This window comes from Sesamum indicum, linkage group LG15 (genome assembly GCF_000512975.1).
Source record: "Sesamum indicum cultivar Zhongzhi No. 13 linkage group LG15, S_indicum_v1.0, whole genome shotgun sequence".
In the NCBI taxonomy this organism is placed as follows: Eukaryota; Viridiplantae; Streptophyta; class Magnoliopsida; order Lamiales; family Pedaliaceae; genus Sesamum; species Sesamum indicum.
In genome coordinates this window covers 4388713-4413871 of record NC_026159.1, presented here as the reverse complement: position 1 = coordinate 4413871, position 25159 = coordinate 4388713, and the positions used below count along the sequence as shown (strand labels likewise).

At 32.4% G+C, this 25159-nt stretch overlaps 2 protein-coding genes across 2 annotated transcripts; one reads left to right on the top strand and one right to left on the bottom strand.

Annotated features, from left to right (window-relative positions):
* On the bottom strand, nucleotides 9499-11509 carry LOC105177851 (1-aminocyclopropane-1-carboxylate synthase 3-like). Its single transcript, XM_011101117.2, has 4 exons — nucleotides 11314-11509; nucleotides 11079-11210; nucleotides 10808-10968; nucleotides 9499-10685 (listed from the first exon to the last, which is right to left on the bottom strand). Exons 1-4 carry the CDS (start codon nucleotides 11455-11457, stop codon nucleotides 9716-9718), a joined length of 1407 nt encoding a protein of 468 aa, XP_011099419.1. The 5' UTR covers nucleotides 11458-11509; the 3' UTR covers nucleotides 9499-9715.
* LOC105177850 (pentatricopeptide repeat-containing protein At3g49710) lies at nucleotides 22325-24961 on the top strand. Its single transcript, XM_011101116.2, has one exon. It carries the CDS (start codon nucleotides 22445-22447, stop codon nucleotides 24611-24613), a length of 2169 nt encoding a protein of 722 aa, XP_011099418.1. The 5' UTR covers nucleotides 22325-22444; the 3' UTR covers nucleotides 24614-24961.

Below are 25159 nucleotides of genomic sequence, written 5' to 3'. Positions count from 1 at the left end.
AAGTAGAGATGAGCTGATTATTCTATTTCAACCTACTAATCATATTTGTTCAAAGTATAACTTTTATATATATGGTTGAATTAACTCAATTATATATATAGAAGAAATCTATATATTCTTGAGAATAATTTTCCAAACTCTTGTTTCTACTGGTACATATATATGACATTAGGGGCTTTGATGGTGTAAAAATTAGAGCTTGGGTGACAGCTCCTCAAAGGATACATTGTCCAGTGCGTACTAGCCATATCTCCGTCCCGTGTCCTGAAAATATTCTTCAAATTTTCAAAATGGTACACCCTACATTTTACTATTGGTTGTACTAATAGTCAACTGGTCACAGGATTTTAATTCCTCATCCTTCAAATAGTATTTACTTTTTGGTTTAATTACACATTAGAGGAAATAGGACACCTAACTATGGCTAATTATTTATGGCTACATAATGTTTTTTATTAACTGTAATTTTTGTGAGGGTGGATAAAATATTTGCTATGATAAGAGCGAATAATTTTATCATGACTAAGAGTCACGGTAAATACTTTTGTAATGATTAATAAAATAAGTTTGTGTATTAATTTTACTTAATCATAATTAATAATAATAATTTAGACTTTTTTTTTTTAGTGACACCACCTCTTTTGTGGTGCAATTATACATCAATTGTATCTCTCAGTTTTCATTTTTAAATTTGAAAAATCTCTCCTCTTAGTTTTCACCTTTAAAAGAACCATACTATATAAATGCAATGAAAATTATGTCAAATATCGGTCACTATTTTAATATAATCCTCAATAAATATTAACTTTCAAATTATAAATGATAATAAGATAACAATATTTATAAAAAATAAGATAAATATTCATACATCAATCCAATAATTAAACTTAAATTTATGACCTCATATTTATTATGAAACCTTAGTCTTAACTTTCAGAGGGCAAATATTTTTTTAGTCCCATAAAATAAGGGTAGATTTGTTTTGGTATCACAACTATGACAGGTGAAGCTTTTAGTCTCATAAAACCCAATCACGTCTTTTTAGTCCAAAAAAAAAATATAATTTTGGGTCTTTTTAGTCTCAAAATTACAATATCTTTTAGTCCCAGACGATGCATTTTTAGTTCCAAAATCACAACTCACGTGGCTTTTTTTAACTAAAAATACGTAATTATAAATTTTATGGGACTAAAAGCAACACCTTCCTAAATTATAATACCAAAATAAATTATATCCTTATTTTATAAGACTAAAAAAGTATTTTGCCCTAACTTCATATAGAATCTTATTAATCACATCTTTCTATACCATCAATTTGTGATAAAAGATACCATTAATTAGTGGGCGGCCAAAACCTGGATCCAAACTATTAGGCCATATTTACACTTTGAAATGGAATTAATGCATAATAGGATTGATGATAGAGTATGATAATATTTTTTATATTTTATTTACTTGGAGGGACAAAAGTAAGGGTTAGTAATGTATTAATGAAGCGAGAGAAATCTCAAATAAAAAAGTTGAAAATGTGTCCGAATATATTAATGATATATTACGATTTTTCAACTATTAATTCATTTTTAAGGGATAATTTGAATTATTCCAACCATTTTGAGGACACTTGAGCTAAATGGAAATTTGTCCAATTGAAATGAGCCTCATAGATTATTAACTCCACCTTCTTGAATGAGATTATGATTAGACCATAATCCAAGCAAAGTCTGAGTTTTGATTGATTATCAGGAGCTCACAAAGAAAAAAGAAAAGTAAATAGCTGATTAGGTCGGATTAGACGAGATGTCCGACGAATCAACCAAAACAAGCATGGCCTCAACTTCAAAGGGGCGCCTATTTTGCATTGGGCCTCATGACCAATTAATGTTGTTAAAATGCAGAGCCACTTATTTCCAACCCAAAATATATAATTTGATTCCTGGGCCTGATTACATTATTCTTGGACGCCCCTTTTCATAGCAAAATCATTCTTGTATGCTGCAAAGTGGAATCAAATTATGACACAAAGATTCCAGTCCAGACAGGCCCTAAATCCAAACCTTCTTTTCCAGCTTTCTTTTTGATCAATCTGGAGAAGTGGGGGCTGAATAAACAGAGAGAGGTAGATAGATCACATCAAATATATATATGGAATTGATATGGCATAAAGTGAGGAAAGCATAGGATCTTTGAGTGAAATACTGATCCGGGATCCATGGGATCTCCTAATCACCACCCTGGAACCAATAGGTGTAGATCCCAACAATAATTTATTCCCTATTGTATATGCTGTAGTGAATAAAGAATGTAGGGAGACTTGGGAGTGGTTCCTAATTGTGTTGAAGCATGATTTGAACATAATCAGGGAACATGAATATACCTTCATGTCTGATAAATAGAAAGGCCTAATGCAATCATTTTGAAAAAGTTTTCCTAGGGTGTAATCATAGATTCTATATGAAGCACTTACACAATAACTTTAAATAGTCTAGTTTAAGGGGTTTAGCATTTAGAAATGCATTGTGGAATATTTCAAAGCATTAACTGTTGGTGGAGTGGAAAATGAGGATGTGGGATTTTCCGGCGAGTTGGTAAATTTCCAACGAAAAATATTCCAAAATTGAGCAATTAAAGAAAGATAAAGGATCATTTCACAACCCAAGAAAGTTAAAGGACTAAAATGGGAAATGGCTATAATTAGAGAACCAAAATTTTCTTTAATCCTTAAACTTATATATTTCAAATTCCAAGATATAAATGTTTTGAATTTGTTTTGATACTTCTAAATTCAAGAATTTCAAATTCTAAAATTCTAAATTTGAATAATATTTAGTTGCACATTGATAGATTATATATATATATTTTCTAATACGAAGTCATTTAAAAATTCTTTCTTCAAATTCTTACCTTAAATCCAAATTCGTAAATCCAAACATAATATCAAGATTTAGTAAGGATCAACTCATGACCCGTACTACACATAAATGGTCTGATATTGTAATGGTGCAAGATTAAAGTTAAAAAAGTGACAATAATTTTCATTTCTTTGGTTCTATCAGAAATATGCCTTATATCTCTATATATATACAGACAGAATTAATTAATACAGCCATCTAATCATAAAAGTTTTGATGTTGATGAAGTTTTAATTTGTGCAAGTCTAAGGGAACAAGTAGGCATAGACCATAGACTTTGAAAGAAAGCCTACATATATATATATATATATATAAGTTGAATACGTACAATAATCCTCTTAGACCATTTCACATGCAGCAAAATCACATAAGCTAATGAGGGTCCTAATTCTCTCACTCAGGGCCTGCTTTAAGACATTGAATATCATGATGGTATGGGGTGTGGGTCATGCTTATAAATATATATATTATAAACTGAGACAAGAGATGATGTTCAAATGCCCACTCTTCAATTCTTGTCTTCACCAGAGAGGAAAGCATATAACCAGGTTGTTTCTTGGATATTGAAACACGAGGGGAGACCCAAATTAATACATACCCGACCCATATATTTACTCCCCTCAGCTCCCAATTTGTGCAGGTGTTCTCTGTTCTCTTTCTTCTGCATGTGATTGCATGGGAGCACTCATGTGAAACCCACATGACCCGCCATACCACTCCATCCAAATTGTCACTTCTTGCCTTTGATTTATTTCACTTCTTACAAATAATTCAACTGTGGGATTAATAATTACTGAAATATTGGGTGTTGCTATTATTATTAAATATTTATGTACGTTGGTTGGTCTCATGGTACAAAATCAATTTCAAGTTATATATATGGCATCTAATTTATTCCCTCTTTATATCTTCAGATAATGTTACTGAATTATTGTGTGGTTTGTGGGGATGAATTTAATTTTATTTTTGAAAAGTTTTTTACTGAAGTTTTAAGCTCTTTAAAATAAATATTTTAATTCGTACAATGTTTGAAAATTTATAAAATGTATGTCGTTGGTAAGCAGGAATCTTATCAAGATTAAAAAATAAGATAATAAGATCTTGTACACTCCAATAGAAAAGATAATTATGAAATTTAGTTTTTTTTTTTACAATACCTTTTATTTTATTTATATAATTATAGTGTAATGAGTAATAAAATTTTGTAAATGTATCTCACTAGAAGAATTATAACATTAATTACGGTTATTATGATTAATAACAAATAGTCGTAGCAAATAGTTATTAATAATGACTATGCAACGGTTGTTGGCCGTGGTTTTTGCGAGCGTGACTAAAATATTTATCATGGCTTTTAGCCATGACAAATGCTTTGATCATGCTCTCAGCCGTGATAAATAATTTTTTCATGGTGGAAAGTTAGTTATTTGCATCAATTTTATTTAATCATAATTAATAGTAGTCATGGTAGTTTTTAGCCACTAATAATAATTTCTTTTCTAGTGTCTTCTTATAAACTCCAAAAATAAAGAACTTACAAGATGGAGTATTTCATATAACATAAACCAAAAACCCTCGGTGTAATTTAAATGTCTGAAATACCTCTATTATGACCAGTCTTTGTTTAACCTACCAGATATTGCGTAATGGGAAACAGTAAAAACCTTCTTAAAATCAAATTTGCCCTTCAAAAATTAAAAAAAAAAATATAACAGAACAAGAATTCATGTATTTTTTATTGACCCAAACACCTTGCCTGAATATATAGAACGATATGTTGTGGATGCTACAATTATCCTACAGTAGTCAGTTTGATATGTGGCTAGCTCTATACAAGTTCTGATAGTTTGTCTCATATAAAGTTTGGAGGACACTATTGACGGGTTTTAATACGTTGAGTCTTGACTTTCTGGCAATATTGTAATTCCTAAAACGATCTCTAATTTAGATTTTAGTTGAGGCTACCTCAATAAATGAATGTGTATATTGCAGTTCAATCGAATTCTCGGAAACCAAAGACCTTTCATGAACCCCACCTCGTTCACCTAGTTCCACCTCATCCAGACCACCTGTGTACCCCGTTGCCGGCGCAGACTAGCAACGTGAACGGCGACCTTAATCCGGGGCACTACACAATCAGCTATCACTCACAAAAGAGAGGGAAAGAATGAATGAAAAAAACAAAAAAAGGATTCGTAAAAATAACGACGTACATGACACTGTCCCTTGTTATAGAACTGTACAATGTCTTTTATTCCTGCTTTCCCGTGCTTCTAATTGGTCTGAAATTAGTTGCTTTAGTCGGGCCATTACTACCATCACATTGGTAGTAATGTCAAACAATGGTACAACAGGAGACATCTCACCGAAGCTAAAGCCTTCATGTCTGGAATTGTCTTCCATGTCTGGTTGCAATCTCACTAATTGTGAGTGTTCTTTTTGACTTTTGAGGCTTTGCTTTTAGCTGATTATCTGCCTGCCTTTCCTGTTTGTATCAGCTGCAGAAGAAATTAGGAGGCTAATTAATAATACAGAGGGGAAAATTAACGAAAAGGTGCTTTTATTACCAAATTTTGGTTGTACATATCCGACGTACCAGCGCTGGCCCCAGTTCTTTCCCAGAAGTTTCAGTTTTGTGCGTATTAGAGTGCTACCTCAAAAGAAAGTTATTGATGTTAGAATTCCTTGCTGTCCTTTACAGCCTCAGTCTCCTAAGCATTCTACACTAAAATCGTTTGATAATTTAATAAAAGTTGTATTGCAATATATAACGTTGTTGAAGTCCCCTTTTCAATACTAATTATATGTTAAATAAGTACATCTTTTTTATTTGATTTTAGATTTTTAAATCAAATAGTCACTAATATATATATATTTATAAATATAATTATACTATCAAGAAAGTCGCTTGATTGTGCGGAAAAGTATAATAGTCAATGAAAAATGAGGTTCCCTTTGTTCTTTTCCTTATTAAAATCGAGTATATACTTGATCTATCTTTATTAATAAAAAAAAAAAATTATATTTTTACTCACAAATAACGGTTATATACATAACAACACCAGTTTTTCAAATTATCGATATATCCCTTATACAATTTTCAATCACTCCTACTCAAATTCTTCTTCCCATCTATACATCTATACAAATATAATAACAAAAAAAAAAAAAGATCTTTTTCACTCACAAAAAATGATTTTTGACACTGCCAGACCAAATTTGTGTAGATAATATCCGTAAGTCAATTTTCTTTTATTTGATTATTTTTTGAAATGTGATATGTTGTTTATATATTTTATTCTTATATATATTATATTTTTAAAGTGTAAAAATTTATTTATTATATGCATGTAGGGTCGGCATGCCATAATGTCTAGTTATATTATAAAGGGATCATTACACCATCCTCCTTGGGATTTGATGATTTAAAAAATTATATCACCCCTGACAATACAATTTTGTCAACTAACAAATAGATCCCTTTATTAGCCAAAATTGATTGAATTTATTGATATTAATAAAGAAATTAATGAAAATCCATATGTATCTTTAATTGACTTATTACTAACTTACTGTAGGTAATAAATCTCTTTCTGACTCAAACGTTGATCAGGAAATAATTTTGTTTTACTTGCAATAAGTCACTACTAAGTCAATATGGGTAAATATGAATTTTTCATTCGATTTTTTGCTAAATCAACAAATTTAATTAACTTTGAATATTATGGGTGCTAGATGTTATATATCAAACTACAAATCAGAAAAAAAAAAAAAAAAACAATGTAATTGTCCCTATTATAAATGTCAATCAATACATCTATAGAGTTCGGACCCATAATTTTATTGTGACAGGCCTGGCCTGCACAACTTAACTTAAGCATCGTCGAGAGCTCGACTATTCTTTTTCAATACTTCAATTATAAGAAATTAAGTCACGGTTTATTGGTTAAGTACATTACAGACCGCCAAACAAAATATAAAGTTGTTGATTGAATAATTATTATTTAGTTCAAAGGAAATCGCGCCAACGACATAACGACCTATTGTATAATATCGTCGAGAACTATTCTTTTTCAATACTTCAATTATAAGAAATTAAGTCACGGTTTATTGGTTAAGTACATTACAGACCGCCAAACAAAATATAAAGTTGTTGATTGAATAATTATTATTTAGTTCAAAGGAAATCGCGCCAACGACATAACGACCTATTGTATAATCTTTTTTAATCCTATAAATATATATATATATATATATATGTTGTGTGGAGTAATAGGAAGTTTATTTAGTTTGTTCAAATTAACAAACAATATCTACAGTTCTTGAACATTATTTTATTTGCACCCTAACCACCATACACACTGCAGAGAAGTAATTAAAAGAAAACTTGAGATAATTTCACAAAAATCATGAGCAATGGCATGTATCTGCATAGCACATGGACATGGTCCATAATAACATGGGAAGCGACAGAAATTCGCGCTCCTCTACTTTATAGTATTTGCTTCGACGACTCATCACTTTTATTCTTGTTAAGGATACCAAATCCCTCATCTCACATGCTACTGTGTGTTTACGTATATATTGTATGCAATGATCAGTCTCATGTTGTAATTAATTTTGAAAATTAAGTGAATATTATTATATATTATAATTGATGCGATCCGAAGAAGTTGTAACGACCGAATTCCGGAATTAGACTTGGGAGATCAATTATTGTCGGAAGATATTGAAAATATATGGAACATTATTTATTTATATGGTTTATATTATATTAAATGATTGAACAATATTACAAGAGAATAGTTATTGATGTTGGATGTTGCAATAATTAGGTGGTAGAGATACGGTAGTTTATAATTTTGCTAAATAAATGCTTTGATGATCAGTTGAAGATCTTCTCCACCTAGAACCCCAAACTATTGTAAATCTTGCTTTTGGATACCACGTTGAATCCCAATGTTTGATCACTCGAAAATTCTATAAATAAAAGATATCAAGATCAAATATATCAATTTGATTTTGGTATATTCCAAAAGGATCTAATTTATTAATATTTTAGATAATATTTGTTTTCAACATAATTTTTTGATTGTTATAAACGATAATTATGTAACGGGCATTTATCTCAATGGTAAGGCTGAGCCACCAAACATTTTACTTGGTAGAGGTTTTATCGAATCCCGTGCATGTGAGGTTGTCTACTCATATAATAGTTTAATTTATTGTCTTTTTTATTTCATATTTATTAAATTATTAATTACTCCATAGAATCGAATATTTTAATGTATTGACTAACATAATTTATCGTCTTTATATATATGTGTGTGTATATATATATGTATAGTTAACGATGATTCTAACACTTGTGTCTAGTCAAGTTAAAGAGAAATAACTATTTAGACCAATGTTTTGGAAAACGCAAAAAAGAAAAAAAAAAGAAGAAAGTGAATTCTAGTAGGTAGAAAGGAAACAATGTTGACAAATTAGAATAATTATGATGGAATCTTTCTGCTTAAATCACTGAAAAGTTTAGTCGGAGCTTTTTGAATATTATGTTGCCCTAAAGCAACTCAGATTCGGTGGGGGTGGGGGGCTGTCTGTGATCCGAGCTAGAGTGCGCAAAACCGCGTAAGAGGTTTACCCCATGAACGTGTCCGAATCTTAAAATCGGCTTTGAACATAAGGTTAACTTGCTGGCAACTCAACCCCGTGGCGTAGTTACTCATATCATTGTTAAGACTTTTCTTGATCTTGATTTTCTACTTCCTTTTTCAGTTGACAAAACATGAGTTTTCTCTAGTTTCTTCCTCACCTTTTCATGGGCCAGAAAGATACATTTGTCCCCAAAAAGTGGAGAGATCATCGACAGTATTAAGGTTTGCTTATTTTTATTCAAGTCGGATTGTCCTAATCTGGTAATTAGGATCATGTAAATTTGTATACATAACTCTATTAAGTAGGATGATTTAAAATACTGGCCATATATCCAATTTATGGTATTTATTGATTTGGGTTTTCGATGGGTATTTTTTGTAACTTAAACGCTGGAGGTGATATGTAGTTGAAAACTACTCGAATAAACTTATATAATAATCTCTTAATCAAAATACATGTTCATTTTCTAAATTATAAGTTCAAATTTTATTCACTAACGCTAATAATTTATGTGTCCACACAAACCCTCATCTACTAATTTTGAATAACATTATTAGCTTACTTAATACTTTTTCTTTTTTAATTTGTGATATGGAATCATATTATTGAGATTGTGGAAATAATAAACTAAACATAGAAATACAATAGTTTCTCTTTGATGCTGCTTAGACGGCTTAAACAGCGTCCAAGAGCACATTATTAAATGGTCGGTTAATCGACGACGATTTTAAAAAAACCTGCCAACGTCCAACGTTGGCAACCCTTTCCACGTCCCCTTTTGCCGTTAATGTCGCCGTCATCATATAATCATTGTACTAATTAACGAGTTATATATATATATATATATGTGTGTGATTATTCAACATTAATAATTAAAAAGCAATTAGCAAAACGAGAATTCGATTAACAATAATGATTTACTGAAATTAATAATGCCCGTATATTCAAGTAAATTTCATTACACAAATCAATGAAGAAGAAGAGTATATCACTTCACGTCCACATGGACAGAGTGCACCACTATCTCTCTACATGAACAAAGAGAGTTCTGAAAAAATACGAACTCAATATTATAATAATAGTATATTGAGTAAAAAAAAAAAGAAAAAATTGTGGGAAATTAATAAATAATGGGGTGTTCACACCAACTACCGTTCACGATCGCGATCCTGGAACGATAGCCGAAAAACCCACTTGGTGAGCAACTTTCTCCTTGAGCTCTTGCTTGAATTCTGGGATATACGATTTTTGTTTTCACTTGAAGAAATCGCGTTCACGAACGATGTTAGGCGTTGGATGGCGAGGTCTAGTGTATCTTCGGACATGTTGGCGAAGCACACGCGGAACCAACCCGGTTCCACGCAATGGCAGGATGATCCGGGCGAGATGTTCAACCCGACTTCGTACACGATCTTCTTCCAAAGCTCCATTTCTGCTTCGAATGTTTTGGAGCTTAACAGATGTCTCATGTCGACCCAGCAGAACAAACCGGCATTGCTCTCCAGGCATGGGATGCCGGTTCTCTGCAGGCCGCGGACCAGCATTGCGTGCCTGTTCTTGAGCCTTCTTCTGTTTTCAACGATGTAACTCTCCGCGAACTTCTTGTCTGAAAGCATGGCGGAGAGAAGGTACTGAGTTTGGGAAGAAACTAACCCGAAACTCGACATTTTCGTGGCTGCTGCTACAACCATATGATCGTTGGAGTAGATGGCTCCGACCCGGAAACCCGGAAGACCCAAATCCTTGGAGAGGCTGTAAACAATGTGAACCCGGTTCCAGAGTTCTGTGTTCACGTAGTTCCTGTTTACTAGAACCTCCATGATGCTGACGAAGTTTGGCGAATCAAAAGCCGTGCCCGAATAAATCTCGTCGCTGATGAGGTGGATCCCCTTTGCATCAATAAAATTGACGAGGAGATTGAGCTCTTGGCGGGTCAGGGTTATCCCCAGCGGGTTGGAAGGATTAGTGACTAATACTCCCTTAACTTTGAGATTACGTTTCTGGGCCAGTTGATAAGCCTCTTCGAGGGCAGGTGCAGTGATTCTGAAGCCATTAGAGCTAGTGCACTGTATCGGCACGATTTCCACTCCGGTTCGCCATTTCAGGTCTCTGTCGAAACTGCATTCATTCATTTCATTTTTAATTAGAAACAAAAAAATCGTAATTGAATTTACATACATATATTTACATGTAACAAATAATTAATTTAAATAATACTGAGGGGTAGAGAAGAAACGTACCCAGGGTAGTACGGAGTGGGGAGGAGAAACGCCTCGCCGGGCTCAGCCAGGCAAAAAATTAGAGTCTCATTGGCTGAGGTCGCGCCGGCAGTGAGTACTAGGTTGTTGGGATCAAAGCTGACTTTGTTCCCTCGGATTTGAGCCATGAATTGTACCATTGCCTGTGCACACAAACCACATTGAACATTAAAATTGTGCTGTATATGTTACTATACAGTATTTTTTAAACTAAACTATTGTGGTAGTGATTATTAATAGTATGCATGCTTACATTCTTGAAAGCAGGAAGGCCATGGTAATCTTGAAAGAGAGCAAGCTCTCTGAAAATGGACTCTCCATTTCTCTTGAAGGCGGCTGCATCTGGATTTTCTGCCAGCCATGATTCCAGTAGATCGAAAGAGAGCTGTAGCACATAATGTGTTGTTGGTAAGAATATTAAACAGAAAAAATGACCATGTCTACTACTTGTGTGTTTTTCAGTTCATTTTCTTTGCACATATATGTACCTGATTCTCTGCAAGACCCATCTGAATAATTCCGTTAGGATTCCGGACCTCATCGTATGGGTTCTTCTCGTACTCCTGCCATCCCAGGAAGTAGGACGAATCTTGGCCGTGCGAATTGCAGCTGGCTTTCTTCGACAGCGTCATTTTGTAACTCAATCGGATTGAATGCTGTGAATGATCTAACTGACAGCAACTCTTGTCGAAGCAGTGGCTTTAATTGATACTTGGGAAATACGTAGAGAAATTAGCAAAAAGAAATTCTAGAGAGAGAAATGTTTTTGAAGAGTTGAGAGAGAAGATGGTATGTTGCTATCTGGGTATATCCAGTGGGTATATATAGGAGTTGAGCGGTAAAGAAATAGGCCCGTCAGCTGTCCCAGTATGTTCTGACTAAATCAGATTTTGACACTCCATTTATTTTAATAATTATCAGGTTTAAGAATATTTGAGCCGTAGAGAGTCAATTTATTTATGACTTGAGTTTTTTCTAACATCAAATATTATTATCAGAAATAGAATTTGTTTATTCGACTCATCAATATGGAAATTCTACTCAAATATCTCTTACCAATATCCGCATAAATCATGCTTAGTTTAGTTTGAGAAGTTTAGTGTTTGACTGAATTCCAACCACATGTAGGGATTGATATATTTTTAAAAATATACTTTAGTAAAAGTTGTTCGTACACTGTAATAATAATATTTAATTAACTAATTATATATATATATATATTTAAGATTGATGATTAACGTATATTGCCTGTTGATAATAAATCTGCATAAATGATTTCAACTTACTATCGCCAATCAATTTTTACATATTCAATTAAAAAATAAACCACATTTTTTAATTGATAAAAATAGCGATGTATGCTAAGAGTTTTCGCCACAAAATATGGCTTTAATGGGCAAATTCATCCGTCCAGTTTATTGCCGTGTGCCCAACATTATACACATGATCGCCTCATACTTAAATAAATACTCGTACTATGTAATATAATATATTAATTTTTTATTATAAGAAAAAAAAAACACTAAAAATGCACTGAACTGAAACCAACGGCGGAAAATTGAATTATGTTTAAAAAAAGTAAATATTTGAAAGATAAAAATCTGTATCTACTATTAAAAAAAATAGAGATATTGAATCAATTTTTGAATTTGAATATATTGAACGATATGTAATCTTAATAAAAAAGAAAGATAAAAGTCTACTTAACCCTTTCTTTTTTCCAATACATTTTATATATATATATATATATAAACACCCAACACACACGCACATGTATAAATTTAAACTCAAGGTCTTTCATAAAAACTCAAATGTCCGAATTATTGAATTATCCATTAACGACTCTTTTTTCCAACACATTTATCACAACCATTTTCCCGTTTCTCATTATATTCGTTAAACAATCAAACAAAGGTGAGTTGTATTTCTTTATCAATTAATTTTCTCAGGTAAAGAAAAAACGTAAAAGGAGGTGCAGAAATGGTAGTATTTTTTGAATTATCCCTTTACCGACATAGCAAATCCGAGGATGGAAGACACAACGGCAAAAGAGGAACAAAGCCCATATAAAAGTGGACCTGCAACCGTGCTTTGGTCCATATCTCCCCGGACTCACCGGCCCCATCTCTTACTACCATGTCCCTCTCTCTCTCTCTCTCTCTCTCTTCAATTTTTGTTTTCCTACGCGTTCAGTTTTATTAAGTTTGTTTCATTTGACATGCTAACACCCTAACAACGTTTTCACTTCAACGTAACCTCTGTTTTTTTCTGATAAGATTCGATCGTTACTACAAAGTACATCGATAATCAATCAACGTATTTGAAGAAAACAAAAAGAATTAAAACATTACTATTAAAATTATATTATATACTCATATTTTTGGACTCAAACCTACAACCTCTTCTCGTACTCGTTGTTTTCCTACAAGAAATTTCATTATATAGCTGAGTTCCAATCACTGCTCAATTCGGACATACTTGTACTAGCAAAATCTGCAATTAGCAGTTGCAGAAAAACCGCGTTGATATTATGTTGGATAAAGTTTAGGATTTGAAGTAGTAATTGGAAATTACGGTATTCAGATGAATTACGAAAAAATATCTAAATCTTAATCCCGTGAAGTTAAGCAATGAACTTGTCTGATATGCTTTAATTTATTATATATATATATATATATATGAAACATTATGGTACAAATGATTTTTACGAGTTTTTCAATATGGTAGCGATTATGGGATTATGTCATAAGTCAAAAGATTTTATTCAAAATCAGCTTGCAACATAAACACATTACAAGTGATAAAAATGCATAATAATCTCTAACTCTTAAATTAATATCTGACCCTTAATTTTATTTTATTTTTTTAAATATATAGGTACGCACATAATTACATTAATATTCTAATAAATTGAATAATAAGTGAATGAGATCAATATATTAATATATCAATATAGCCAAAATTAATGAAATGAATTACAGTAAACTCACATAAATTATGACAAATAATTAACATGTTTGGTGGGACTCAAACTCATAATTTTGAATTCATTTATGGGATCTCAATCTTAACTGTTGGGCTAAGCTAATCCTTATAAATTTTCAAACAAGATAAGAATTACGAGTCTTGTCTAAGGATATATATATTAATGTGCTTTTTTATTTAATCGTCTACTGATTTACCCCTTAATTAATTATCAAATATCTTTATAACCCGGAACCTAAATTAATGCCCCGTCATTAAAAAAGATTAAAGAAAAGAAAAAAGGTCATAATAATAATAATAATAATTACGTAAAAAGAATCCCATATTAATAAGAAAAACAATGAGTTCCGCCGTTAGTATTAGCCAATTGATTTGAAGAGTGTCATGATCGCATCACCCATTTAAGTAGGTAAAGCCCTAGATATTTTTAAGCTAAAACCCCATTTCGGGTTTTTAAAAAAAACAAAGTGATTAAAAAGTTGTAATAAATTACGTTCGCCCGAATATAAAAATAGCAAAGTAGGTGACACTGTGACCGACCCCAGGCCGCTGATTTTGAGGGCTCTGGTTATTCTCTGTTTGGCGTTGTCAATACAAATGAAAATCCACTTAAAAAAACAAAGGGTTAGAGAATAGAGACAGACAGCTTATGGTGACAAAGTGACAGTGTCTGATTTGAGCTTTTCGTTTTTAGCTTATGAAGCTTTCCCCATCATCAGCTTAACCAACAGAATCAATATACGTTTAAAGCAAACGATGCATATCTGCCGGTTTTGCTTATTTTAGAGGGAACCAATGTCTTTGGCGAATGATCTCCGAACCTTCATCTGCTTTCATTCAATTTTATGAAGATATAATTGGCAATGAACCAAGAAATATGAGTTTTAGACGTACGCTACAAGAAATATGAGTTTTTGTAATGACTTATTATTATGATTAAAAGTAAAAATTTATTGTCAATACTAATTAACTACCATTACTCAACGATTTTTAATCGTTGTTTCTGCAAGCGAGATTAAAATATTAGTAACAATTAAAAACTATGACAAATATGTTAGATCATTACAAAACTCATATATTATTAATCATCTTACCTGACCAATTCTCAATACGTTTGATTCTAAGTAACCAACTAGTCAGAGTTATCCTTGAATTGGTAAACACTTAATTGAGTGAATATTCAACTGATCTCTATTAATAAAGCTTGCTTAATTAAACTTGATATTATCTTTTTAATATATACTACTAATTAATATGTATTAATTAATTAAGTCAAACTTAATGCATTTTGACATTTAAAACTGCCGATTGGGATCAATCATGGAAAAATGTTGAATACTAAGAACATTTGACTTTGGGGGCATGGACCATCTTGCTTCCTATTACCATTGCTACTTAGGTAATAATTTAGGCATATGGGACTTGAATTCTATTCACATGTCGAATCCTAACAAAAGCACATGCTTGTTCCTTCGTCAACAGCAATAAATATTTCAATTAGAAATGCCCAATTCACTGTTTTTTTTTTTTCAAAAAAAAATTCTCATGCTAAATAACAAGAAAATCAAGATTAGGTTACTAGAACTTTGGTAAACTGCATCTTAGTACCTTGGAATTATGGACTTAAATGATTGAGAGGGGCCACGTGGATTGTTGTGGGAGAAGGGTGATTAGGGGCATGTGAAACCCTTATTTGAAGTACCCCACCATTGAGCCCCCCCCCCCCCCCCTCAAAAAAAAAAAAGAAATAAAATTTAGAATTTATCAGGGGACCCTTAAAGGGGTTGTTTATGGTGACATCTAACATGACTCCCACACTAAGTCCATCCCTTACAAAGACTTCCCATGAGACACAAATATGGACCATTTGCTCCCTCCTATTAAATAAAGTAGGCCCTCTCCCACCCCCCCTCATGCCTTTAATTAATGATTATATACAGATACACTTCCTATTTTTCGAATTTGCAAGTTTGAAATTTTGTAAAAATGTTAGAATTACATAATACAACAAAATTATCACGATGTTGAGTATGTAGACACATGCACAATCATCATATAATAAAGTTGCACTATAAAAAATTAATTATGTTATATTGCATATCACTACAGTTCAAATAGTAGTAAATCAATACTATCTATCATGACGAAACAAACTCAATGCGAAAACTTATGTCTTGATCAAAGTTAATCAATATTTTGCGATGATTTTACCTATGAACAAACTATTTACCACAATTTTTAATTGTGGCAAATATTTTAATTTCGCTTGTAGAAACAACAGATAATATATAGCCATTATGCTACAGATATTAATTAGTAATCGTCATGATTTTTTACCATTAACCATGATGAGTGAAAAATCATATTTCTTTTAATATTAAAGTGATAGTTTTATAGGTTTGATAGTCACATCTCACTTCAGTTGATTTTAGTTTGTATATTTTACATTATATGTGTATAAATGTATGAGAATACTAAAATTGAAATAACTTTGTTTTAGTGTGAGAAAAAATATTTCGTTTTTAGTATGATTTATCTTTCCACATTAATACATAGTTGGGAGCAAAGTTTTCTCAACTATGGTTGTAATAAAAGGGAAGTTGAAGGTCAACGAGAGTTACACATACCAACTTGACCGTGTAAGCAGCTGATTCTGAAACAATACAGCACGTAAATGCATTTGAAACTTGAGTTAACGTAAATTTGTTCACCAATCAGCTGTTGACTTGCACCAAAGTCGTGCAAGAAATTCGGCTCCTTAACCAACAATGGATGTTTTATTCTTGTTTTAAGTCTATGCACCTGTGCCTTAAACCTTCATATTTTCTAGTCAAACATGAGGATTTGGGAGACGGAAACCGCAAGGAATATAAATCGTTAGAAATTATGCATATATTAAAATATATATGTATATATATATATGATTTTTTTGTCATGATTAATTACAAAAATTAAAAATCATAATGAATATTAATTAACTACGACTGTGCAATAATATTTAATTGTTGTTCTATAGGTGCATGCTGCCAAAATATTTACCATGACTAAAAAGCTATAGCTAGTATTGTTTTGGACATAGCTAAAATTATGATAATTATTAATTTTAGTTAAAATTTAAATTTTTGTATTGATTTTATCTGTTCGTGATAAGTAGCATCCATATATTACTAATTAATATATACTATTTAATTGCCACATACATGTATGACTAATTAATTACCTTACCGACAACTTAAATAAAATTATTGCGACCGATTAAATTTTCTTAAATGGTATTGGGGCTAAGAAAAAAATCCAGCTTTTACCCGTATTAACGATAATTTGGACATTATCGCTATACAATTTGTTACTAATATATTCTTTTGTTAGTAATTTGATAAATGATTTTGAGTTAAGAATTTCAAACGACCCCAACGTAATAATGAATTTGAGGGAGAAATTAAAACATTTTGTGAGGTGAAAATATCTAGACAAAATTTAATATGAATTTATTATTATAGATTTTAAGTTTTTTAATTTTGAATCCTTAATTCGTAACTTAAGTATATATAGGACAAAGATACATAATGATAGGGTTAATACATCGAACCTGTCTAAAAGACCAAAATGCCCTTCAAATGCTGGAAAACACCAACGACCCAATTTGTCAGTTGTTGATTCAAAGTCCATCCAACGATTATTCACTGGACACATAACCAACACATTCTGGATCCTCTATAACTTCTTATTCTAAAGTGACTCAAATTTTAGAGGGTTTTAGTTGTGGCCACCTTAATTAATTCAATGATTTATCCATAGGTCAATTTTATTAGTCTAATTTAAAATACTTATCAAGACATGGTCAAGTCTCCACCAAATCATTGCCACATTGTTAAGGACCTCAATGCAGATCACGTAATTAGAAGCTACTTCTGAGATTGAACTACGGATGTACTATGTGGGGATACAGTTTGTGCCTTGTGGAAATTCGATTTTCTTACATGCTAGCTGTAAACTGACTTCTTGAGAAAAATTTGGCACGAGAAATATCACTTTCAAATTTGTAGTGGAGGCCAGCTGATTTTTGTTCCGTTATTTCTAGACAAATCACATCGACGACTTCACTTGGTAAAATTCTTGTCCGTAGTTTCTTTCAACTTCCAATGCCTACCTAATTCTGTGGTGTTTATGTTCTTCCACGGCACGCTAGGGATATAACTCTTATCATTTCAAGAAAACCCAATTCAAGTATAATAAGATTCCAATTCAATACTATGTTAATGGATAATGTGTAATTTGTATTTATAATTATGTCTCCAAATAATTACACATAAAATTATATTAATCACTACAAAAAAAATTAGGGATATAGTATGATAATATGCAACGAAATTAATATAATAATTTATCACAATGTACAGAATTATAAAGTTGCATGGAATGAGAGGAACAACACTTATTCTCATCCTATAAATTCTAAAAGACTTGTGGGAGTATAAAATATATCTTTTCTCATAACTCATGAAGAATCTCTTAATGTGTGAAATAAAGAAGGTAACAGCGCTATAAATAATTGTGAATAATTTGACCATTATGATAAATTTAATTGCCTAACAAAAACTTATAAAATCATAATAAATTCAATTATAAATAGGTCATTTAAATATATAAATTGTAACAATAAAATACTTATTAAACTTCATAAGTTCACAATTAAATTATCATAATTATAGACAATAAACCTTAAATTAAATAGGCACATTAAATTGAAATAAAGAGTTGAAAATAATTTAAGAATTAAAAAAAATTAAGCTTATTCCCAGCATAATATTGTTTTTTTTAATTTTAGCATCTGACAATTCAAAAAAAATATAATATTTTATTATTGTTAATTATTATGGTCAAAGTATAAAATTATAAGATATATTAATTAACCGCAACTTTACAATAGTGCACTATTGGCCCTTGTCTCAACAGACAAGATCAAAACATGAGTAATATATAGTTAAAAATTATTATTTTAATCATAGTTAAAATTATGATAAATATTAATTAACTATATGATCAAAATTTAATAGTTTTATGTTGATTTATTTGATTATATACCAACTACGGTTTTAGTTTATACTAGCACGTTGGTAATATAGAGAGTAATCAATTTTTTTATAGTGTTGTAAAGATTAATTCAAAATTAATGGAATAGATTTTCCCTTATGTTGTTTATTTAGTTTAATTAACTGTAATAATATTATTATCCCTTCAATGAAATGAAGTTGAAAAATTAAGTACTCATGTCATCAACCAATTCGCGAAATTCAATCTAGAAATGAATTAGTATTTCCAATTAGATTATCTATTTCAAATCACTACAAAAAAAATATAATATTTGTGACAAAATATCAAATAATAATTTTAAAATTATCACTAAAATTATATATTAAGTGACAATAATTTTTGTCTTATCACTATATAGTTATATATTAGAGATAAGAATTGTATATAAAATTGTCATTAATTATAATTAGTGATACATTCATAATAACAATTTAGTGACAACATAATAGTGATAGTAATTATTTATTGCCATTAGGTTATCACATAGACGTATCGCTAATCGTATTTAATGACAACTTTATACACTACTTTTTATCACTATTTTTTGCTAATAATACTTTTTTACAGAATAACAATAATTATAATTAAATCATGAAATTTACTATTACAAAATAAAACTTCTTGTCATTAAATGTATGAAATTAGCGATAATATTAAAATTGTCTCTTGATTTTTTTTGTCGCTAATTTTATATTATTTTGTAGTGAATCTTATTACATTTTTTTGTTTCATTTAATATATATATATATATATACATGTGTGTGTACTACATATATAAAATCTTTTCTTAATAAAATAAATGATGTGATTTTGCAGCATATATTAAATGAAATATATGAAGCAAGTTAATATGAAATAAAAAATTCGACCCGCTAATATCTATGAGACCACCTCAAAATCAACACCTGGCATCGGGATATTTTCTGAGTCAAAATTGTAGAACTCCATACGTATATACATCTTAGCAAACAAGAAACGTTCTAACTTAATCGTACCAAAGTTTCCCATTACATTATCGTATCTATCTACTAAAGCTACCCCATTAATTCATAACTATCAGAGAGGGAAAGAAAAGAAAAAAGAAAAAATAAGCCCATTTGAGACTGCAAAATGTCATGAACTTTGAAATGATGTCATTTATGATTTAAGGTCCATGCAAGCTAGTTCTGGTCTTCCATGTTTCTTTGGGAATGGCCAAGAATTTGTCCATACATGTACAAATTGGTTATCAGAAGCAGCAATCGCAAATGTAGTGTACCCAACTCTAACATCAAAAGGTCTTAGTATGGAGCTCAAGTTTCTACAGAATTATTTGGTCTATCCATTCATTCCAGACACCTACATTCCCAATTTACTCATTCGTATCTTAGCCCTTATGGCATATTAGTACAAGATGGGACTGTTCCAGCTCCGCTTGACAGTGATGACTTTATTTGTTCTGTACATTCGAACCTCTATACGCCACTCTGACTTGTTGCAGTTCACATACAATATTCGATGAGTCTCATACTATGTAATTAAAGATAGATCACGAGTTTGTAATTCAAATGAACTCATCATTATCATAATTCTCTGTAATTATTGATTATTAATGGAGGGTTGGAATTATTAATTGATGTAATGAAATATAGTTATCGTTTCTCATCAAAATTCAAATATTTTTTAGCTATATACTATGTTCTTTCCACTAGCAATTTATATCAATAGCTAGGATTCAATTTGAAGGTATTCGGAGGACAATGTTTGGGAAATGAGGAGGAAATTGGGGTCATGTTGTCTGGAGAAATACCACGATTTATTGTCCAGAAAGGAACAGATTTGTATCAAAGAAGAGAAACACTAATGATCCCTTAAATGATTAAAGAGCGGTGTTGGTACTCTTATGTTGAATGTAGGGAACCGCCAGTGATACAAATTAATAAATATGTTCAAATAAAACAAGAAAACATGGTAGCACTCAACTCACAATCAAAAGCATCAACCTTACCAATCACGTTAGGCCAAGTTGAAAAATTAAATTGTCCGGTTTCCCTGTGAAAGAAGTAAAGATAGGACGACGATGAATGAGAAGCAATGATTATTTACAAGTTGAGCATATGTATATATGTGAATGTGGGTGTGTGCTGCCACTGAGGAAGCAAGCAAGCTGCTGCCAATTCTGGACATTGAAGTGGGCAAGTTGTTAGAAATGTGTAGTAGCTAGCCTTACCCCTACCCCCCAATTGTCACCTAAACTGCTTGTCCTAATACATCAGAAAAAAGTCGAGGAATTATAGCCCCTTTAACCTTTATTTCTCTTCCTAGCTAATTACAAAAGTTGTCCTAAAAGCCAGCAATTGCTTCCCCCACCCATGTTCATTGGTCTGTCTGCTGCTCACTGTAAACTCTGCAGCTAAATATGTAGGATTTTTATGTGATTACACAATGAAATTAGTACGGAGACTTGGACTTGGGCTCGCTCATTACTTGAGGCCCAAGTCTTTTTGGATTTCTGAACTCCGTTCCGATCAACAGATTACATCTCCCAACTTGAATATGATTCGGCCCGTTAATACTTGTATGTTAACTTTTTCATTTTGGTATTATGTCATATCGTATCCCAACTTTCATATTCAATTACAACTATATTAGACACCTTAATATTCAGAACAAGTATTACCAAGGCATTTGGATGACCTTATAAATTTTTCATAATATCTTATAAAATATTTGAATACTTATAAGTTTTACAATAAGTATTTAATAGATTCTTTTTTTTCTAAAGAGTTTATAAAATTTCAAAATAAGATATGTAAAATCTTATAGCTCTTTAAAAAGAATGTCAATTCAACCCATTCTTTTGTAAGATTTTTTGAATTTTTTATTTTAACAAATATAAACATATTCATAATTTTATTAGTATTTCATTTTTACCCTTCATGTAACGGGAGCCCCACCCAAAAAAAAGGGCAATAAATTGATTTGTTGGGTTTTCAATCATTATATAATCTTATTTTGTTAAATACTCTAATCTTTTATTTATCCAAATACTTTAAAGGTTGATTCAACTAATAATTGAATAAAATGGAAGGAATAAACAGAACATGTTTTCCCAATAGAAGAGCATACAATTGACATATTAGAAGTTGTGTTTAATTTATTATCGCCTATTTGTTGATCATATAAACATTAAGTCTGTGTGCGGCGTATTCAATATATGTGTACAAAATTTTTTAAATAAAATATAAATAATTAAATCTCACTTATTAAATTTTTTAATAATATGGAAATGTTATGATAATAATTAAATAATTTTAAAAAAATTGAATTCGGGGAATGAAAAACAAAGATATTAATTAAAACTAAATAACTATTCAAAAAAATCTTTACCACTTATAGATAGTTGAAAAATATTAAAATGCGTAGGTGTAGAAAGAAAAAAATTGAACACCAAAAAGTGGTATTTTTTAATCAAAGTATAGATAATAGTAGTTCAAGTCCAAACACACAACCAAATAGAAATGTAGGTACAAGCGTACAAGTACAGTATGGTTCCTCTTTATGTCCGAAATGATGCAAATCTCATGGAACCTCAAGAATTTCCGCCAAATTTTGAGAGCATGTATAGAGCAAAGCGACCTGACAACCGGCAAATGCTTGCACACACTTTATGTCAAGTCTCTTGTCCCACGGATTACGTATATTTCCAATCATTTCATTCTCCTCTACTCCAAATCCGGCCGTCTCCCCGCCGCCCGGAAGGCCTTCGACGCCACCCCGGACCCCAATGTCTTCTCCTTCAACGTCATGATTGCTGCCTATGCCAGAGAATCGTTGCCCCATTTTGCGCAGCAATTGTTTGATGAAATTCCGGAACCGGATCTCATCTCCTACAACACCCTCATTTCTGCCTATGCTGAATGCGGTAATGTTTCACAAGCGCTGAAACTCTTTTTGAGTATGCGAGAATCTGGTTTGGCAATGGATGGGTTCACCTTCTCTGCGGCCATTACCGCGTCCGGTGAAGTCATTGGATTGGTGAAGCAGTTGCATAGTAGGGTTGTTTCGGGTGGGTTTCATAGTTATACTTCAGTTAATAATGCTTTGATCTCCGGGTATAGTAAAAACGGGTTCTTTCACGGGGCTGAAAGGGTGTTCCGCGAGATGGGTGAGGTTAAAGACGAGGTGTCCTGGAACTCGATGATTGTGGCATACGGACAGCAGAGAGAAGGGTTGAAAGCGCTGGAATTGTATCAAGAAATGGTCCGTCGGGAGTTGTATGTGGACATGTTTACATTGGCTAGTGTCTTAAGTGCGTATACTAGCATGGAGGATTTGCTTGGTGGGATGCAATTTCATGGTCAGATGGTCAAGATGGGGTTTCATAGAAATGCGCACGTTGGGAGTGGTTTGATTGATTTATATTCAAAATGTGGTGGTCACATGTTAGACAGCAGAAAGGTGTTTCAGGATATTCCTCATCCTGATTTGGTTCTTTGGAATACAATGATTTCTGGATATTCCCTGCATGACGAGTTCTCAGAAGAGGCTCTCAGTTGCTTCAAGGAGATGCAGCAAGCTGGAAACCTCCCTGATGACTGTAGCTTCGTTTGTGTACTTTGTGCTTGCGCTAAAATGTCATCTCCTTCCCAAGGGAAACAAATACACTCATTGGTCATCAAATCTGATATCCCGTCAAACAGAGTTTCAATAAACAATGCCCTGGTTGCAATGTATTCCAAGTGTGGGAATTTGGAGGATGCAAGGAGGCTATTTGATAGGATGCCAGAGCATAATAACGTGTCACTAAATTCCATGATTGCAGGCTATGCTCAGCATGGTCTTGGGGTCCAAGCATTACTAATTTTTGAACGAATGCTTGAGAAAAATATTGCTCCTACAAGTATAACCTTTGTATCGGTTCTTTCTGCCTGTGCTCATACTGGGAGAGTTGAGGATGGACACAGGTACTTCCGTCTAATGACGGAAAAGTTTAAGATAGAACCGGAGGCGGAACACTATACATGCATGATTGACCTTCTGGGCCGAGCGGGAAAACTAGACGAGGCGGAGAAGCTTATTAAGACAATGCCATATGATCCTAGCATCATGGGTTGGGCATCTTTACTTAGGGCCTCCAGAACTCATGGTAACATGGAGCTGGCGGAGAAGGCTGCCAGCCAGTGTCTTCAGCTGGACCCTTCAAATGCATCCCCATATGTTACGCTCGCACACATGTATGCCAGAGCCAACAGATGGGAAGAAGTGGCGAGGATCAAAAGATACATGAGAGACAAAGGGGTGAAGAGAAGGCCAGGTTGCAGTTGGATTGAGGTGGACAAGAGGATTCATGTATTTGTCGCAGAAGATAAATCGCATCCGATGATAGAGAAGATTTACAAGTTCTGGGAAGAGATGTCAAAGAAAATCAAGCTAGCTGGCTACGTGCCTGACGTGAGATGGGTTTCAGCTAGAGATGATGGATTAAGGGAAGACGAAAAGGAGACGATTGTGAGGCATCACAGTGAGAAACTGGCCATCGCATTTGGGCTATTATCAACCAAACTCAATGTTCCTTTACTGGTGATGAAGAACTTGAGAATATGCGGGGACTGTCATAATGCTATTAAAATAGTATCTTCTATCACTAGAAGGGAAATCACTGTTAGAGATTGCCATAGATTTCACCTCTTTAAAGATGGTCAATGCTCCTGTGGGAATTTCTGGTGAGTCAAGTTTTCTTCTTCCCGTCATATTATAAAGAAAAACCAAGCGACGCCGAAGATGAAGAGAAATTTGAAGTTAGTAACGTGGTTGCCAGTCTTTTCTGCTTCCGGAATTTGCATATAATCTATTGCTGTCGGGTCTGTAATGTAGCTGGAAATCCAAGCTGGGGATGAATTTATCTACCCCAACAAACACTGAGCCATCGAAGCATTTTACATTTTCTTGTTTCACTTAACGAACCTGAAAAATATTATTATAGCAGATTAAAAGAAGTGCTGGTTCCAGTATACTGTGGAAAGTGGATGGCAACCATCAAAACCTTACTATGAAGCTGCACCAACATTTTCCCTGGAATTGTAATCGTTGTTCAGAATCAATGCTCAAAAATGGCCAAACATCTCGTGTTTCCCAAGTAAATTCTAGCCTTGGTATTTTCATTACCTTTCTAAAGTTAACTTTTTGAACGGTTTTCTAGACGATCACGATCATTGGATTATAAACCTGTAAGTCGTGATCATCCATGTTCCCGTTTAGCGACCAACAAAATCA

Excerpts from the sequence above, each read along its gene's own strand:
- LOC105177851 (XM_011101117.2), bottom strand. The coding sequence starts at position 11,457 with ATGACGCTGTCGAAGAAAGCCAGCTGCAATTCGCACGGCCAAGATTCG. Across the intron at positions 10,969-11,078 it reads GCCTTCCTGCTTTCAAGAAT|GCAATGGTACAATTCATGGC; the intron begins GTAAGCATGCAT and ends TTGTGTGCACAG. Across the intron at positions 10,686-10,807 it reads CCCACTCCGTACTACCCTGG|TTTCGACAGAGACCTGAAAT; the intron begins GTACGTTTCTTC and ends GAATGAATGCAG.
- LOC105177850 (XM_011101116.2), top strand. The coding sequence starts at position 22,445 with ATGTCCGAAATGATGCAAATCTCATGGAACCTCAAGAATTTCCGCCAA.